At 45.7% G+C, this 17098-nt stretch overlaps 5 protein-coding genes across 5 annotated transcripts in view; 1 reads left to right on the top strand and 4 right to left on the bottom strand.

Moving 5' to 3' along the window:
- Nucleotides 1–15: 15 nt before the first annotated feature.
- On the bottom strand, nt 16–5948 carry LOC128309697 (alpha-tocopherol transfer protein-like). Its single transcript, XM_053046145.1, has 5 exons — nt 5813–5948; nt 5604–5682; nt 1230–1414; nt 787–946; nt 16–704 (listed from the first exon to the last, which is right to left on the bottom strand). The coding sequence occupies exons 3-5, from the start codon at nt 1402–1404 to the stop codon at nt 41–43; spliced, it is 999 nt and encodes a 332-aa protein (XP_052902105.1). The 5' UTR covers nt 1405–1414; nt 5604–5682; nt 5813–5948; the 3' UTR covers nt 16–40.
- Nucleotides 5949–6764: 816 nt separating this feature from the next.
- LOC128297956 (uncharacterized) lies at nt 6765–7887 on the top strand. The gene is made up of 2 exons (XM_053033676.1): nt 6765–6884; nt 6964–7887. Exons 1-2 carry the CDS (start codon nt 6830–6832, stop codon nt 7866–7868), a joined length of 960 nt encoding a protein of 319 aa, XP_052889636.1. The 5' UTR covers nt 6765–6829; the 3' UTR covers nt 7869–7887.
- Nucleotides 7888–7965: 78 nt separating this feature from the next.
- On the bottom strand, nt 7966–10204 carry LOC128310692 (traB domain-containing protein). Its single transcript, XM_053047393.1, has 2 exons — nt 9745–10204; nt 7966–9678 (listed from the first exon to the last, which is right to left on the bottom strand). Exons 1-2 carry the CDS (start codon nt 9851–9853, stop codon nt 8327–8329), a joined length of 1461 nt encoding a protein of 486 aa, XP_052903353.1. The 5' UTR covers nt 9854–10204; the 3' UTR covers nt 7966–8326.
- Nucleotides 10205–13229: 3025 nt separating this feature from the next.
- Nucleotides 13230–14354, bottom strand: LOC128301991 (sex-determining region Y protein-like). Its single transcript, XM_053038690.1, has one exon. It carries the CDS (start codon nt 14212–14214, stop codon nt 13756–13758), a length of 459 nt encoding a protein of 152 aa, XP_052894650.1. The 5' UTR covers nt 14215–14354; the 3' UTR covers nt 13230–13755.
- LOC128301981 (metastasis-associated protein MTA1) overlaps nt 14233–17098 on the bottom strand; it is a 43534-nt gene continuing 40668 nt past the window's right edge. The window contains exons 8-14 of the mRNA XM_053038679.1: nt 16725–16997; nt 16340–16644; nt 16012–16274; nt 15280–15930; nt 15040–15167; nt 14854–14969; nt 14233–14788 (exon numbers count right to left, since the gene is read on the bottom strand). Of these exons, the coding sequence (XP_052894639.1) occupies nt 14233–14788; nt 14854–14969; nt 15040–15167; nt 15280–15930; nt 16012–16274; nt 16340–16644; nt 16725–16997 (2292 nt within the window). The remainder of the gene's footprint in view (nt 14789–14853; nt 14970–15039; nt 15168–15279; nt 15931–16011; nt 16275–16339; nt 16645–16724; nt 16998–17098) is intronic.

Genomic DNA, 17098 nt, shown 5'->3' with positions numbered 1-17098 from the left:
CCGTAAACACCTTGGTTTGTATGCGTTATATATCCTTCGCTCAATCCACTTCCAGCTTTCGGAAACTACCGGCCAACCCGTACGTCGAGTTGTCGCTTGCTCCCGTGCACCCGTTCAGTGGCTGCTTTAGCGCACCGACCGAACCTTCCTTTGCCGCGTCCGAGTACATGCTCAGGTTTACCGACATCTCATCATCCGCCAGCAGCCGGGTACGGTACGCTTCGAGTTCCAGCTTCCACAGCCGGATCATCTCCGCCATCGGCATCTCACCGCCGTACTCCTTCGGCAGCAGCCGCTTCTCCAGCTCGATGTCCTTGATGTCCGTGTACAGCCGAATGCGGTCGCGCAGCTTCTGCGATATCAACGACATCCCGAAGTCGACCGCCATCTTCATCGCCGGGCTGATGTTGCACCCGTACATCTCACGGTGCCGCATCGGCAGGATCTTTTCGCCATTTTTAGCGATCCTTACCGCTTCCTTGATTGTGAACAGCGTTAGGTACGGCAATCCGATACCGGTACCAACGCCCGCATGTATGAACCCCCGGATCTGATTCTCCTCATCAGCCATCAGTGTTTCGTAACAGATGCCGTGAATCTTCAGCATGTCCGCGTTGGTGTACTCGCGCAGATCGAACACACCCGGACGGTAGAAAATCACACGCCGACCTTCACGGTCACGTTCCGGTAGTGCAAACATGTACCTGGTAAGATGCAAAGCAAGAGACATTCATTCGCCATACGCCTTTCTATACGAAACCCTGATGTGCTCTCTGGCATACGTACCCGTCATCGATTAACTTGGCCATTTTGGGCAGCCGGCAGTCAAGCTTTTTAAACGCACCCTCGAACGCATTCTTCAGCAGCACGTACCGCTCGATGTTTTCCTGTACCACCGGAATCTGAAACTTTTTGGCGCGCAGAAACTTTAGGAAAAAGTTTGCGTCTGTTGGAATAAAAAAAGAGAAGCATCGAAGTTAGCGCACTGCTGCTGAGCGTGGAACTTGAAAGTGGACGCCACATCAACCTCCAAGATTGAGAGTGTGCGATGAATCTGAGTGAATCTTGGAACTGAATGAGTCTGGATCTCTATTCCAAAGTTTCATGAATCCTCACAGATTTAACTAATGAACCCATCGTCCATTTCACTGCTCCGAGGGTTCTTGAATCTTTTGAGAGTCGATTCCTCGCTTCTCCAAGGATTTATTAAGCGCCACACTACAACCTACCCATCCGGATCTTAACGATGCGAGGATTCTTTTCAGCCCATTCGCGCAACATCTGCAACGCATGGTCCCGTGCCGCTTGCGTTTCGCGGAGTTCCTCCTTGGCGATCAGTAGCAGCTCGTCCGATAGCTTGAACCGATACTCGTCCGCCTTCGTGATGGCTTTCGTGTTCTTCATTCTGTGTGTGCTGTAAGGCGAACGACAATGGATTTCAATTACACATCACAAGCAATGTACTGTAAGCGAAATTTGAACCGATATTTGTAAAAGTTTGCAGCCGCTGTAAATTATTTTACCACTCAAACACTAATGTAACGTTCGTAAATGCGCCGCGCTTGGATTATGAAATCACTTCGGGGTCAATACGGTAGAAACAATAAGGAATTGGCACCGAACAGTAGGCCAACTTAAGCTCGACGCTTTTGGACGATAGAAAACGAGATCTAGTTTCGTTTTTTTCCCTCTGTGGGCGAGCTATTAGCCAGCGTATTGGCCGACACCGTTGTATAATCGGTTCATTGTGTCTTCGAGCCGATGCTTGGAACTGCCAACCTCAATCAAAGCTAGTGCTAGGTACCTTTACCACAAACTTTCCTTTCTGTTTTTTTTCTAAGCTCACTAAATGCTTTTTCTGTGGATGATTTATTATACAAACGGATAACTGTTCCTTCATGTACCCGTGGTTAATGCAGAACTATCTGATTTTTCACATTTCTTAAGTTTTAAATTTATTAAAATAGATCTATTTATAAAACGACAACGCTATTTACGCACATTTCGACCCAGTCCATCTCAACCGACCGAAGCTAACCGACTGATCTAAACGATCATGCTGGTGTTTGATCAGCCAGACGAATCCCACCTCCAGATTTCATCGCACGTTCGCCAATGTGCGCACCGGTTCAATGTCACCGGGAGACTAGCTTCGTTTGGCCTAACCCCTACCAGCGCTCGAACAAACTTATACAACCTGGAGCCCTCCCGCTTTTGTCGAGCGCGATGTTCCCGCTCGCCGAACGAAAGCGAATGTGCGAAGCAAAGACGAAGCGGGACGATGACACGTGTCTGGCTGATAAAGGACTTGAGCTTAAAACGGGTTTAAACCTGGCGATGCGAACCACTGCTGCCACACGTCGTCGTTCCACCGGAGAAGATCAAAAAACGGATGCCAACAGCAGAATTCGTACGGTACACGGTCACGATCATCACCTCGGGGGGTTCGTATCCTTCTGTCATGCTCGGTGCACTGCATTTAGGTCACTCGGCCTCAGTGCTGCTGATCGTTTGTCAAGATTGGCAATGCCCGCCCGGACATTATTCTCTCCCACAATCACACTGATTGACGCGAATGGTCGATTGCGTAACTCCGCCAGCGTGTGTGTTTTGAGTAGCACGAATCAATCTGTGGCAAGTCGGTTCGCTTCGGCGATCGGCGTAGGATTCGATTCGATACACCACTTATTGTTTCTTTTCCTATTTGTCAAACACTTGCATACAAAACTTGCGGCACCGTGGTGGTTTTGTAGCAATACATTGGTGTGGCTAGCCCATTTGATGCACTTTTGCAATGCCGGCTGATCCGTCCGGCAGGTTTATGAGCGCCAGAAGAACTCTTCTCGGTGACCACTTCTTGCATGGAGTGCACCTTGTTGCTCAACAACCGTACACAAACAAAAGCTCCCCTTGGAATTGCACAACTGAGCCTGGCAGATTTAATCACGGTTTAGTGGTGGCTGCACTGCGGTCCGGCCAACGAAACCACAGGCCCTACTTCCCAGGGAGCATTCCAACCTGTGCGAGAAGTGTCTACCAACTTTCAATAACTTCAATAATGAACAGAATTTAGAAACGGAGTTTTGCAACTAAAAAATAACAATTGTGTCACATAAGGCGAGGATCATTTTGTTCTTCTTATTCGGTTCTGTAGCTGCTTGGCTTACCCAATCCTTGACTATGTGTAATAGATACTGTCCGCTCTTGAGGCCATCATCCTAGCGATAAGAAAGCGATTTAGAACAGTGCGCGTGGTATTCTTCGCTTAGGAAAAACGAAAGACTTCAATGGTAGGAAACGAACCCGCCGCTCACGCTTTACCATTCTGCGATGGCAACCGATATGACGATTACGGCTTTATCGAAACAAGTTTACCGTTGTAAAATAGATAAAGTAAAACCTATCAAGCAGTACAGATTCGAGAACGCAATCCCCCACTTCCGGGGTGAATGAAATGTGTCGCCTCTAATTTGCATAACTAAAAACACGTGAGGCCCCGCAGCCCAAGGATCACTGCCAGATTTCACGCGGTGTTTGATGTATTTCGGTGAACATCATACTCGTTGTAGCTGCAACTACTTATACTGTTCACATTCATATCTTCCCAAAACCACTCCGTTGTGGTACCAATGTTCCATGAACCGGTTCTAAGACGATGCTTTGTCAGGAAGCAAACGAATTGAAGGAATGTTCCGGATGCTCAATTTATTAATAATCGTTATTAATAATAATGAATATTTTATTTCAAGCTGTTAAAAAATCTTCAACAAAATAGGGGATTGGCTGTAAATGGCTGTAACGGTTTGGCTTCCCGTGCTTTCCAACCGAATATGCACAAAAATTGCTTTCTCCTGATAGCGCATGCAAGTGCGTTAAGCAGCTTTTGCTTGCAGAAATATGATCCAACTGATGTCAATTGGGGGGGCTTTTTCCTTAAACGAGCAGAAAATGCAGAAAATGCTGCTTGGTGGACGATCTTACTTCGCGATGCGTCATCGTAAGTGACATGGTGAGACTGCTGTGGTGACCCTTAAAGGCAATCCGATGCAGCGCGGGTGCGAATGCACATTACAATCAAGCCCCAGACGGTTTGGCAAATAAGCAACGCCATCCAGCCGGATGCATCAATGTATGCGCTTGTAGTGGTTTGACTGGTAACACATTGCCACCATCTTCCCCGTGAAGCAACATTGCTCAATAATGCGCACCGTGCGGCATTCATCGTCCCGCAACCTTCCTTTAAAAAAAAAAAAACAAAACCTGACCTATCCGATGCAACGCTGCACTCTTTGTGTGCCTCTTTCACCTTCTTTCCCCATTGCAGCCATTCGAGGATTCGCACTTTTGCGCTCGTTTCAAGGTTACTGCTGCTCCTGTCCAGAGCATGTCCAAAGGGCAAATAACCGTTGTTGATACGTGCAGCTTGCGCAATCCCTTCGCCGCACCTTCCCGTTGCACGCCAAGCATATGAAAGCGCAAGTATTGCTTGGCCTGCATTTACGAACGCAGCACACCACCAGTCCCCCTTGAACCAGCCCTCATCATCATCATCATCCCTGCGTACGGCCAACAGGTTAGGAATTACCCTTGCGCAGGCTGTAATCAACGCCACCCGACATGCATTAGAATGAAATGTGTTCCGGGCCAAGAGAAACCAGTCCTTGGAGTGTGCACCGTGCCTGATACGTGTGGGAGAAACAAAGCGAGGTTCAGCTCTAATCTCTAATAGTGATAGCGCGAGAAGTCTTTCAGCGCACCGCGAGTGGGTAGGGATGCTGGTCTATTACCGGCCTTTGTATCATAACCGCAAGTGTTCATACTGCCGTTCGGTTGATGGCGCAGAAAAAAAAAAACGATCTTATATTTCTTGTTGTTCTCTTCGGCATCATGCACGGTGCGGTGTTCGGTCAGGTTTATGTAGAAAAACAGCACAAAAAAAACTTAATTGCTCACGAAGGAAGCTTTTTCCTGGGTAATCATCCATCAATAAGTGTTTAAGGGTTGCTCACAGGACAAAAAAAAAACACCTCAAGCAGTAAATAATTGCTCAGAACATTATAATATGCTCGCAATTGATTTTCCCCTTATGTCATTATTCAAGAATAAGCTAACAATATAGTATTGAGAAAAAATTTCTTTTTGTTTATTGTTCTTCTTTTCACCCCAAATCATCAATACTGAAATTGGCAAGCTCTATTTGGCAAACAAAGTGCAACTGTTATGGAAATTCTGAAATAGTGCTGGAGAAAATGCTGCTTCAATGCATTAAATTATGTGTTTTTGAACAATATTTTACAATATTAACAAAAATAACACCTCTTTGGAAATAACAAAGACCTTAGCCATAAATCATCTATGGCATCGGATTCATAGAAACACCATCTATCCTTGACGAGGTAGAGGCAAACTACAAGACGTGTTTGGATAATGGTTATTATCATTAAGCAGCACCTCTAGCCCTCTGCGGCGCCATTGGTACAGCTTTCTGGGAAGTTCAAGAACTGTGACCACAAGCGGTGTATGATGTACGATTAAACTACTTCCCGCTTGGCCCACACCCCATATCTATACAATTATCCGCGCCAGTGGCTAGACAAACTTACCCTATTGACTTCACCTTCAGCGACTGTCGAAGCGGATAGGATTACGGAATTCTACCGACTTGTTCGCCAAAAGCGGATGCTGTTGAGAAGAATTATGTGACGTCGTATTATTGATGCACCATACTAAACAAGCGATAGACGAGATTGCTGCTGTTACTAAAACAACAATAATCGAACCGAAACGCGAGTCACTGATCACTGACACTCACGGAAAGGGATGGGCAGCTGTGGAATTCTGCACACTACACACGCCAGATCACTACCGTTTCCTCCCTACAGGAACAAACGCTTCTCTTCCGCGAGCAGCTGCGACGATCGGACGATCACTTCTGTCCGGTTTGTCGGTTAAACGACGAATGAACGATCCAGCGCGATCACACCGGTTTCGCGCGACAAATGACGACTGCCGGGCAGTGTACCAACCACAAAAAAAAACTCTCACTCGCGCATACACACGAGCTTTGCAGGATTAAAAAAACACACAACCAACGGGAACCATCAACCGGTAGTTTACGTTCTGCGCCGCGGTTTGCTGAACCAGCCCTTATTTCATGCTTCGTGACGCAATGTTTTCGGACGTTGGTTATTTACTTATCATTCTGTCCGAAATGTGCTTTTCTAATCACATTTTCGTAAGTAAACGTTTGCCTTCTAGGTTTTGCAGCAGTTCAGCACATTGGATGGAGAAAGTTTAACATATCATTAGAACGACGAAAAAAGAGCTACATTTTTCATTCCGATGCGAACGGCCCGGAATTGTGTTTGGTAAAGAAAGTGCAAGTGGTATTATCAAATTGAACTTTTACCAATACTTTTTCAATGAAAGTTCTTGTTTCAATTAATACGTGTTTGTGTTGTGTAGCGTTTTTCAAAAAGAAAACAATACGATTTCATCATTGGAAAACCCGGAAGTCGGTAGAAGAACGATTAACTACAGATAACCAATCACTATAGATCAGCAAAGCAAGACCACATGGGAGTTCCTGGATTTATTTGCATTGAAATAAATAACAATGCATAAGTTTAGGAGTGCAACGAGCCGAACCCATTTCCAAGTGCATCGTGCTAAATTCGCGCTAAAAACACTCTTGCTTGGAACGTGATGGCAACACTGCCCCGCAAATGTCAAACTAGCGAACGCACCAACAACACAAACTTTGACGTACACAATGTCGTGCTGCTATTCACGAAAACGTGCTGCAAGTTTGGCGTGATCGCATCACACAATGGTTTCTGCGTCCGAGAAGAAAAGCAAAAATGCGAATAATTCAGTGACGATAGGTAATTTACACGACAAGGAGCTCCTCTGAAAATCGCACACTTGCTCGACAGCGTATGATTGTCCATCGTTTAATTTCAGATGAAAACTGGGAACCTGATGTTATCGTTCCACCAACCGTAAACGACGATGAAGAGGATGAGACGGAGCATAATGTTGGGCGAGAGTCATCTACCCAAACGAAAGACATTGTAGCGAACCTGTGCAAACAACGAGCCATTCCCAGTGTTTTGGAACTGCGACTTCAAGAGTACTTTCAGCAACATCCGCGCATCCAACCCTTGCCAACAATCGAATCGGACACCGTCGATATAGATCTTGCCGATTCGGAGGAAGAAACTTGGATTATCCAATGTCCCTCCACCATTGATGTCAAAGCCGAATTGAAGGGGAAGAAAATTAACCTAGCTGCTGGACATTCAACGATCAAGCATTGTTCCGTACCGCTCGAAGCTCACGTGAAGATCAATAGCGAGGAGCGTGTTGTTGGGTTGCTTTCTGGATCACGCGTAAAATCCTTCGTTCCGGCCGGATTTGTGCGCATTAATCAAGCGCTACCTTCACTGGCCGTACCGGTACCATCAAACACGGACAGTTCAAATCACGTCACTGTACCCTATCCGGACGAAATACGCGAACGCCATCCTCTGCTCGGGTACGATTTTAACGAGCATATGACATTACCAAAGCGTGTGCGGAAGCGGCTATCGTTTGCCCAGCAGAATGCTGCATTTATGTATCAAAATGCTGGCAAAAGTATGGCAGTGTCAAATCAGAAGTCAAATGCAACTACGGAAGACATATCCACTCCAACTAAAACGAAAAAACGGAAACAGCCTTCCGATGAGGGCGTTGCGGTAACAGTTAAGCAGGAACCAGTGTCAGCGAAGAGAAAAAAGCGTAAAAATGATGATGAAGTACAAACAGCAGATGAGAAAAAAGAAGTGGGGATGGAGGATGATATTTCCTGGCTGCTTAAAATTTAGCTTTCAATACATGTAATCCAAACCGTTATCACAAAGATGCGCTCTTTCTTTACTGAACTGATCACAGTATATGATTCCGAAAAAATCAAGCTGGATTTTCGCAACTTACGCGGAGAATTTTAGTTTTATTTCCCGATACAGACGTCACGGACACCCGTGTTAGATTGTGCTTCGTTCTGGTTACTTTCCCTGGAATGCTGGCAAAAACAGTACCGTACAATTTGGTGCATTTTAGCTAGAACAAACATTCACGCTTTCATCCATTTCCCACACCACATTCGTGCCAACGCTTGCTTTGATTAATATGTATGTATATGTTTTGATTCTCTACGACGGCCATTTCTAGTACGCTCGATCGGTAGGCAACTCACGATAACGATCACGATTAGTCTCATGCATTTAGCAACGTTCTAAACGCGCAATAGCGGACGATTTTATGCCTTCTGTGCGATGCAGAATCAGAGGAAAATTCGCCCCAATCGTGGCCGGGCGAATCGGAACACACCGTAAGCAGCGAGCCCAAGCAAACCATACTTAAAGGTGTACTTCACCATACGATGACCAAAGCTGGCCGGTGGAATCGTAATGATCGATTCGATTTGGCTCTTATCGACCTTCCCCCAGTGCTTAGCGATACCGGACGCATGCCCAATTCCTACCACGCCCACTACTCGGACCGGTTCGGGACGACCATCGACGGGGTTCATCTGTGGCAACGCCGCCATCTGCAACGAATGGCACAGGTAGAGATCCCGCTCGTCGATAAACACACGCCCGAAAGCTGGAAACTCGTCGGCCATTTCAAGCATTATTTCTTCCAGCAAATCCTTCCGCTTGCACTGTTCCACCTCCTCGATGCTGATATCATCGTCGATGAACAGCAGCTTCGGTATCAACTTGATCGTTTGCCACAGAGAAAGTCCACGCAGGGCACGGTGAAGCGTTACCTTGATCTGCCGATCGCCGAGATGTATCACGCAGTTTGGAATCTGTTGCGCCTCCTTGACCGCGCACCGAAACTCACCGCCCGGTGCCATGCCGAGCTTCTTCGTGAACTTTGCATTCATACTTAGCAGCAGTATGTAGAACAGCCCATTGATCGATCCATTTGTCCGTATGATGGCACGCATTTTGGCCAGGTTCATCTCTTTCGCTTCCTCTAGCAGCGTTTTTTCGTCGTACTTTAGTATATGCACACGCGATGTGCACAGTTCCAGCATGACTACCTGCGGGCGCACGTTTCTCATCACAAGCGATACGTCCCGCTGGGAACTCTCACTGAAGTGAGCCGTACCGACCAAATACACCTTCGTACCGTCCGGCTTTGTTAGCAGCGTCACCGTCTCCGGTAGATTTCGATCAAACTCTTCGAGTGTTGCATAGAGCGGGATGGCCGAATCACTACCACTTTCGGCTGGCAGCTGAGACACATTAGCCGTGGTGTCATGCGAATCCTTCTCACCCTGGGTGGTGGTGGTGGACGTGTCGGACTGCGACATATTAACACTTACATCCGGAGCGCGAGGCGTGCTGGCAGTCAGCACCTCGCCGTCCTCCTCCGATGAACTCACGAACGAAAGTGTCACATTGTTGATCGTATCGGACAACTCACCGGCAGCGCTCAGATCCAAGCTGAGCGTGCTGGCCGTGCTGTTAAGTGCGCTCGCATCTCCTATCGTATCACCTGTCTGGTCGAAGTTGTTGTTCCGCAAACTATCCAGAAGCTGCTGAGTGGAATCCTTTGCATTTTTCTTCTGCTTTGCACGAAGCGTTTCATTCCAATCGCCAGCAAGGTTAACGTTTTCAATATCTGCGAACGGTTCACAAACGGAAAGGATATGTCGGGTCGCAACAAAGCAGCATTCGACCTACTTACCACTGTTGCTCAAATCGGAATTGTTCATCCTATCCGAACCGAGCGAGGAATTGAATGTTTGATCCAGCGCGCTGTTGTATTCCGAAGACGAACTGATCGGAGAAGACATTTCGTCCTTTTCAGGGTATCACAGAGGCCAACACAGGCACAAGCACCACGTAACCACGTATTGTTATGCGTTGTTACACGAAAGGCAAGGTCGTTTCACGTACCGTAGAAATCTTCCAAATAGAGCCACGCACCCAAACGCGTTGTTGTTATTCACCTAGAATTTCGTTTCTGAACGTCAGCTACAAATGACAAACGAACGGTGGTTGCTTGATAAGGAAAACGTAAACATCAGCTATAGCTGAATCTGCTTCGTGTGCGAGGGCCAATTTTACAGCGAATCCTTCCGCCTTTCTACTAATATCGTGCTAGCAGTAAATGCGGTCCACAGCTCGCAAATAATGCTAACATATTCCGAATATTTTGTTCTCCTGCTGGTACCAATATGCGATTTGTTTTGTATGATTCACTGTCACCGAATCTATCTATAGTGTTTCGTTCAAAACTCAATACTTAATGCTCCGACAATACCAAGGTTGCTGCAACCGTTTTTTGAATGTCGAATTTTGATTACCATCCTTCTGCATTCGGAGCAGTTCAAGTTGTGCTACTTGTGCTCATAAGCATCCAATATCTCTGCACTTTCAGCGTTCGCTACGTACCTCAACAGTTGAGTGTTGACGAATGCCTTCCCCGTGGGGCACGACCAACTCCCTGGAAATCCCATTGGTTATCGTCAGTAAGAAAGGTCTGCCCAACAGCTTGTTCCGCGTGTAGTCCATTGTCCTTCTTTTCATGCCATGCCTGCCCAACCGTCTGGGTGTATATGCCTTCTATTTTCAGTATATTACTACTTCCAGTGTATAACCATTCTACTTTACGCTAATGTAATTTTCTCAATAGTGTCCTCAGCCAAAAAAGGTACAAGGAAATAATTGCATGTTATATTTTCTTTTTATCGTGTAGGGAAAAAGAGTTTGCACCTTTGAACAATTCGACGATCGACAGTTTATCCCGAGCATTACAACAGATGCCAGAAAGAATTGCGGATCCTTCGTGTTTGTTGCCCTTTGCCCAAAGTATGCTTTCTTTTATACATTACCTTCTACTACAGAGTCCGTGACTTAAACCGTCCTCCAATTTTATCTTCATTAGTGTTTATCTTTCTTTACATTCTGTTCGCCACGGTAGGAACAAACCATCACGTTTGCGCATATCCTTCTGCTCTTAGTGCGATTCGCATTTGCTCTAAAACCTATACCAATTTTGTGTTTCATCTTTCCACAAGACTTACTCATCATTTCACGCTAAACCCGGTTGGATCGGTTATGCTTCTGCTCAGTTGCGAGTGTTATTTCACTTTTGTACAAATAAAAACAAAACTCTTCTATGGTACTGGGGGTTTATTAAATTATTTTCCTGAACGCATTCAATGCGCTTTCCCATGCTGGTTGCTATTAATTTTCCGTTTCATTTACTCTTTTGCCTTTACAACGCTATAACTAGGGAAATCGCTTTGAAAGTGCTTGCTTACAAATGTTGTGTAGTAAAACGCCATAAAAGTAAAAATCGAACAAGTTGACACCATGGCCTGATACAAGTCATCAGACGAAATTCAAGTTCATTGAGCTATATTAATCTTTCAAAAGGTTCTTGTAATCCTTTTGCCTGATTTTGCTGGGTCGCTTTATTGCATTGCATTTTGGAGGCGATTGAGCGCATGAAGAGAAAGAAATGCTCCACAGTTGGATGTTGTTTCGTTATGCTACCTATACACGGACAACAATCAAATTAGTTACTAAGATTGGTTCTAAAGCATAGATTAACCAACGGCGCAAGATTAGCACACGGATCGAATAGAAACAGCCACAAAACCATCAAACGAAACTATTGAACACATCTTCCTCCGGTTCACACATGCTTCTTACACGCTTCTCTCTACTTTTATTCTTTTGTCTTCTCGTTTTGCTACTCAGTCTTTGTTCGGCATGGTTATTCGAGTACTGGAAATAAAAACAGGACAAAAATATGAACCACATTCGCTTAACTAAAGGCGAGCACTTCTTTTAAAACACCACCAGGTTGTGAATGATCGTGACAGCACATACCACGATCAGGTTGCTAACAATCTCATGCACAGCTGTAAAAGTTGATGAGTTTCCTGCCTGTAGTATAGTTCTAGGACGCTGCGATCCGTCTATTATTGCGAACCATTCATCCTCATTCAGAAAATGACAGGAACAAACATTATATGATAGTTTCTCGCGTTATTGATGTAAAGGTTAATTTAAGTATAGAAAGTGTACATTAAACGTTGTAATGCGTCCTTATTCTGACCACCGGATGGTGAGTGATAGCGGGAAGATTCACAGGACCAGAAGCTGTTTGTTCATTCTGAGTAGCTCATCGAAGTTGTGCAAGGATGTACTACAAAATCAACATTCCTTCCTAGCTGCATCAACATTCCATGTTGCGAGTTGCAACTTTTTTGGTGTTTCAAAGCCAAAGAACGTCAAAAAAGGTTTAATGATGACGATCTTCACCACCGATAATGGTGCACTGCTTGCTCTATCGAAAGTGGTAGGTCAACTTACACGTTTAGTTACGCAATCTGCGAACGCAGCGTTTATTTGTTTTCTTTACACTCTATATCCCATTGTTTACCTTATCAATCTATCTTTTCGACAATATGCGGTGTCTTCTCTCACTCACTTATATCTCCATCAATCTTCCATATACACATTCGCCTCTTAACGAAGGGGATAGGTCATATATATATATATATCTATATAGCTCAGCTCTCTCTATAGCGTTTCTTTCGTTCATACATTGACCATTATTTCGCCACCGTAAGATAGTGTACTACTGTGCAATGGTGTGTTGTGTGTGTGTGTGTGTGTATTTCGAGACATTAACCCAATTGTATGTTACGTACTTTTCAATTTGCGTTATGTTCATGTTCGTCACTAGTTGTAATAATATTGTGTTTCATATTTTGTTACCGCTTTGTCTCTTCTATCATCCATGCGCATGAGTATGCTATTACAATTCTAGACCACACCTCGTTCCATATTTTTCATTTGTCTTCAGTCCTTCTTTCCAAACTACTTGATCTACACACATCTACTAGAAAATGTAAATGGATCTCCTGGTAGTATGAGGACTCGTGTTCCATGGTCCATTTTAATTCATTTATCTCTTTCTCTGTCTCTCTCTCTCTCTCTCTCTCTCTCTCTCTCTCTCTTTCTTTCTTTATCTCACACGCACACTTCCTGCTTCTCTCTCGCTCTCTCACTTTTGCAATTCTTTCTTACGCCTTTTAACCATTTTATTTACTGCTAAGATCGTCCATCTAATTTAGATCATTACGTTATCAACTAAAATTCAGAGCATCGCCGTAATGCCCTCGCTTCGCACATCTTCACTTTCACAATCCATTCATTCATTCCGTCGTGACCGGGGGATTCTTTTAGCGCCATCATTTTTTTTTGTTCTAACTAATGCATACGCTTCTGTCGTGGCTTCTATTCGCTTTGCTACTACGCTTACTTGTATGATCCCTTCCATTACGTTTGTTTTTGTATGTATGTGTGTGTGTGTGTGTTTGCTTGTTTGAAGTCGCTAATTTGTAGCTGTCCGTATCCTTAATCTTTTTAGGTTTTAAAAACTATACCTACTTCTCAAAGATGCGGCTTTAGTCTCGGTGCTATGGAAAGAAAATCGACGATCAGTCACTATATTATCCAACCAGTGGGTGATTATTTTCTGTTTGTACAATACAACTGAATCTTTCAAAACTTACGGAGCTGCAGAACGATTATCTGCTAGCTCCACAAACTTTGGATCACATGCGAAAGGATTCTAAGGATCCAAACGAGCTAAATTTGCTTCCCTGTTAACAGCATTCATTGCCATCGTGCTATTTGTTTGTTAGCTTATTTTTGCATGTGTTTTATTAGCATATTAATTGAGCAGTGCTTCCATGGTGTAGGGATGTGGTGGTTGTTGCTGAGATTGGTTATGTTGGCGATGCAGATGGTGACTGTGTTGGTGATAGCTGTTGTGGTGTGTTAATGGTGGCGCCAGTTGCGTAGGGTGATGCTGCTGGTATTGTTGCTGAAGCAACAAATGTTGTTGCTGCTGCTGCTGTTGTTGTTGTTGATGTAGCTGATGTTGCTGCAATTGTGAATTGTTGTAGTGACGCAAGTTATGTTGTTGCTGCTGTTGCTGCTGCTGCTGCTGCTGCTGTTGCTGATGGTGAATACCTTGCTGAGTGGTGTGGTGATGGGATAAATGGAGATGGGAATGGTATTGCTGATGCTGATGTCTATGGGAATTCGTCATATTGGATTGTTGCTGGCGGTGGTGCTGTTGCTGCTGATGATGTTGTTGATGGTGGTGCTGTTGTTGGGAAAAGTGCATGTTCTTCGGCGGTTCGGGTCAGTCTAGGATTACAACCTGTAGATCACTTTTATTGCTATCGGTAGCGACCACACCACCACCACCACCACCGCTACTGCTGCTGTTGCTGACGACGCTGCTGCTACTGCCACTGTTGTTAGTACTGCTGCTGTTCGTCAAACCAGCTGCCCCGGAAGACATTAACGATGCTCCGGTGGATCCTCCAGACAACGAAGGTACCCCTCCGACTGGCGATATAACAGAACCTCCTGCACCTCCTAACGTTCCGCTCAGGGCAAGCGTTGAAGCCGCTGATAGTGGATGAACACCAGCCAGGGCCGCCGCCGCAGCAGCAACGGCCGCTGAATTGAGATTTAGGTTTAGGTTAGCCGAATTGGGATGTTGCCCCGCATTGGCCGCCGCTAGTTGCGCTGCATGTCCCAACTGGGCTGTAAGCTGTGCTGGTAGACTAGGTGCCGTAGATGCCACTGGCAAGAGGGCAGCCACGATCGCCGAGTACTTAGGATGCAGATTTCGCCAAGGTTTCCGCGCAGCTCGACGCAACTCTACTATTGGAATTTCCCGCCGCAATTTGCTAATGAATAGGAATAAACATTATCGGTTTATATTCCCCTTATGTGTGATCGTTTGCTAACTTACCGGCCAGCTTTGGTGGAACGGTAAAAGACATCATCCGGCGCATCGTTCCAGCTGATCACCTGTTTTCGTCCGGAACCAGTTCGAGCCATTTGGGCAATTTTTGGTTTTCCATTCATCTGGAATGTTTAAATATACTTCAATAGTTTAAGCCCCTTATCGATTGTTACACAATTCATTTTCGCTTACATGGTGTCGGGGAAGAGGCTGTCCAGCAGATTGCGCGGCTGCAATCATTGCCGCATATTGCTCTGGAGTAGGCCGATGCGATGGCCTTGGATCCTTATTCGGTCGCTTGGCCGGTGGTGCTATGGTGGCTGTAAAGAGTAAGTAACAAGTAAAGTAGTAAGTAAACATCGCGAATACATATTTAGTGCCAGGAATGGGATAAGGTTAAATATAAGAAATAAGGTTTGCCTATCCTCTTACCGTCGATTCCATTCGCATCTTCGTACGTTCGACGCTTCAATGACGTCGCCCCAGAGGATCCTAAGCTGCTACCAGCGGAAACACCCGCGCCACTCGGTGAACTATTAGATGTCAAAGCACTCGCATGTAGATTGATCGCTGGCATACCACTGCCGGCAACACCACCAGACGTAGAACCGGAACTGCCGGTACTTCCACCACCGACTGATGCAGAACAGGCTGATGCTGATGCAGAAGTGTTGTTGCTGCCTCCCACGACAATCGGTGTTACAGCCAAACCGCCAGAACCGACCAACGGTGCTAATTTACCACTGAGAGCCCCACCGACCGTTCCAGGAAGCGTCGCTGCTCCACCAAGCACCCCTGGCGCCGACGTGGTGACCGCATTTGGCGGTTTACCTGCCTCTTCACCTTTATTTGGTATCCGATCGTATAACAGCGTACCGTCGGGGGCTTTCGGTGGTTTTGGAAACGCTACCACGTCCGGTTTCGGCATGTTCTCCTTCGGCGTTAGTATCAACCATTCGTTAACACTGACACCCGGATTGCCGAGCCGATTTGCGATTTGTGTAACGCTGCCACGATCTTTCTTCCGGAACGTAAGCAACCGTCGGATCTCTGTTATACTTTTTCCAGATTCCGCGTTTGCAACTGCGAACAAGATAAACGCAAAAATATATATTTAACAAATGTTGAACGTTTTGCTCTAACACACATGATGCGCACACTTACACTCTTGCTTAACACTGGCAATGTTAATCGCGTAAGAGGGTTGACGAGCGGCCTTTTTCGATCGTATGATGTGTCGACATAACCGGCGGGACAGTCGGGTCGTAAGGGTCGTGTGTAGATAGAATGCCGTTCGCGTCTTCATAATGGGTCGAGGCGAACCGGATCGTATCTGTATGCCATGGGCTTGTGCGTAGTGCCTTGCCAGGTGAGCCTTCAGCTTGAATTCCTTACCGCAGTTCACAATGGAACATTTAAACGAAGGGCTAAAATAGTACGAAGGACAACAGAGATTAATCTACTTCCAATGGCATACGCAGAGCCTGCATACCTGTGAGGTCGGTGATTACTTAAACCACCAGGAGACGCAGCAGCGGGAGTTACCCCACTGAGACCTCCGATTGGCCCGGTACTAGCCACAATTGTAAGATCATCATCGATATCGCTGCCGGGGTTTCGCTTCTTCAGCGAAACCGGTGACGCGTTGCTGCTACTGGTGTTGATCGTGGCCACCGGATCGACCTCCCCGTTGTCCGCTAGCCTAGATGCAACTTTAAGGCCTCCGTAACGCTTCCAATAGTTCCAACAGTTCTGACACAGCCGATTGTTAAGGTGCGCTGGACCCCAAGAGTACCACTAGGAATAGAAGAAGGATATCAAATCCGAATCGTCGTAATTAAAGCAAACGCCTAACACATATCACTAGTTTATCGTACCTGCTGCGAAGCCATAGTAGCACAAGATTCACATGCCTTGGTGCTGCTATACATCAGCATGTCCACGCTGCCGCCGTTTGAATTTCCGTTCAATATACCCTTGTTGTTGTTTGTTATCAATGCCGGGCTCGGTTTGGTGTAGTTCGGAATGTAGACCTGTTTCAACTTGGATTCCGCCTCGACCGCTTTTACACGCTTCTGCTGCACGTAGCGATCCGTCGTTTTCCACATATAGTAGTATTCAACTATGCTTTTCAGAGTTTTCCACGGAAGCTGAAAAGACAAGTGCAAACGGTCATGAAATTTCCCAACAGTACTGCATTTAAAGCTGAAACTAATTTTCCTTCGGCTCCCTTTCCTCGGTAACCAACAAC

The sequence above is a fragment of the Anopheles moucheti genome, chromosome 2, assembly GCF_943734755.1.
Source record: "Anopheles moucheti chromosome 2, idAnoMoucSN_F20_07, whole genome shotgun sequence".
In the NCBI taxonomy this organism is placed as follows: Eukaryota; Metazoa; Arthropoda; class Insecta; order Diptera; family Culicidae; genus Anopheles; species Anopheles moucheti.
The sequence above is the reverse complement of the archived record's forward strand: the minus strand, read 5'-3'. Positions and strand labels throughout refer to the sequence as shown.

Coding starts and splice junctions, on each gene's coding strand:
- LOC128309697 (XM_053046145.1), bottom strand. CDS start 1,404: ATGAAGAACACGAAAGCCATCACGAAGGCGGACGAGTATCGGTTCAAG. Junction 947..1,229: donor CATCGTTAAGATCCGGATGG/GTAGGTTGTAGT, acceptor TTATTCCAACAG/ACGCAAACTTTTTCCTAAAG. Junction 705..786: donor GCCAAGTTAATCGATGACGG/GTACGTATGCCA, acceptor GCATCTTACCAG/GTACATGTTTGCACTACCGG.
- LOC128310692 (XM_053047393.1), bottom strand. CDS start 9,853: ATGTCTTCTCCGATCAGTTCGTCTTCGGAATACAACAGCGCGCTGGAT. Junction 9,679..9,744: donor TTCCGATTTGAGCAACAGTG/GTAAGTAGGTCG, acceptor AACCGTTCGCAG/ATATTGAAAACGTTAACCTT.
- LOC128297956 (XM_053033676.1), top strand. CDS start 6,830: ATGGTTTCTGCGTCCGAGAAGAAAAGCAAAAATGCGAATAATTCAGTG. Junction 6,885..6,963: donor GAATAATTCAGTGACGATAG/GTAATTTACACG, acceptor GTTTAATTTCAG/ATGAAAACTGGGAACCTGAT.
- LOC128301991 (XM_053038690.1), bottom strand. CDS start 14,214: ATGCACTTTTCCCAACAACAGCACCACCATCAACAACATCATCAGCAG.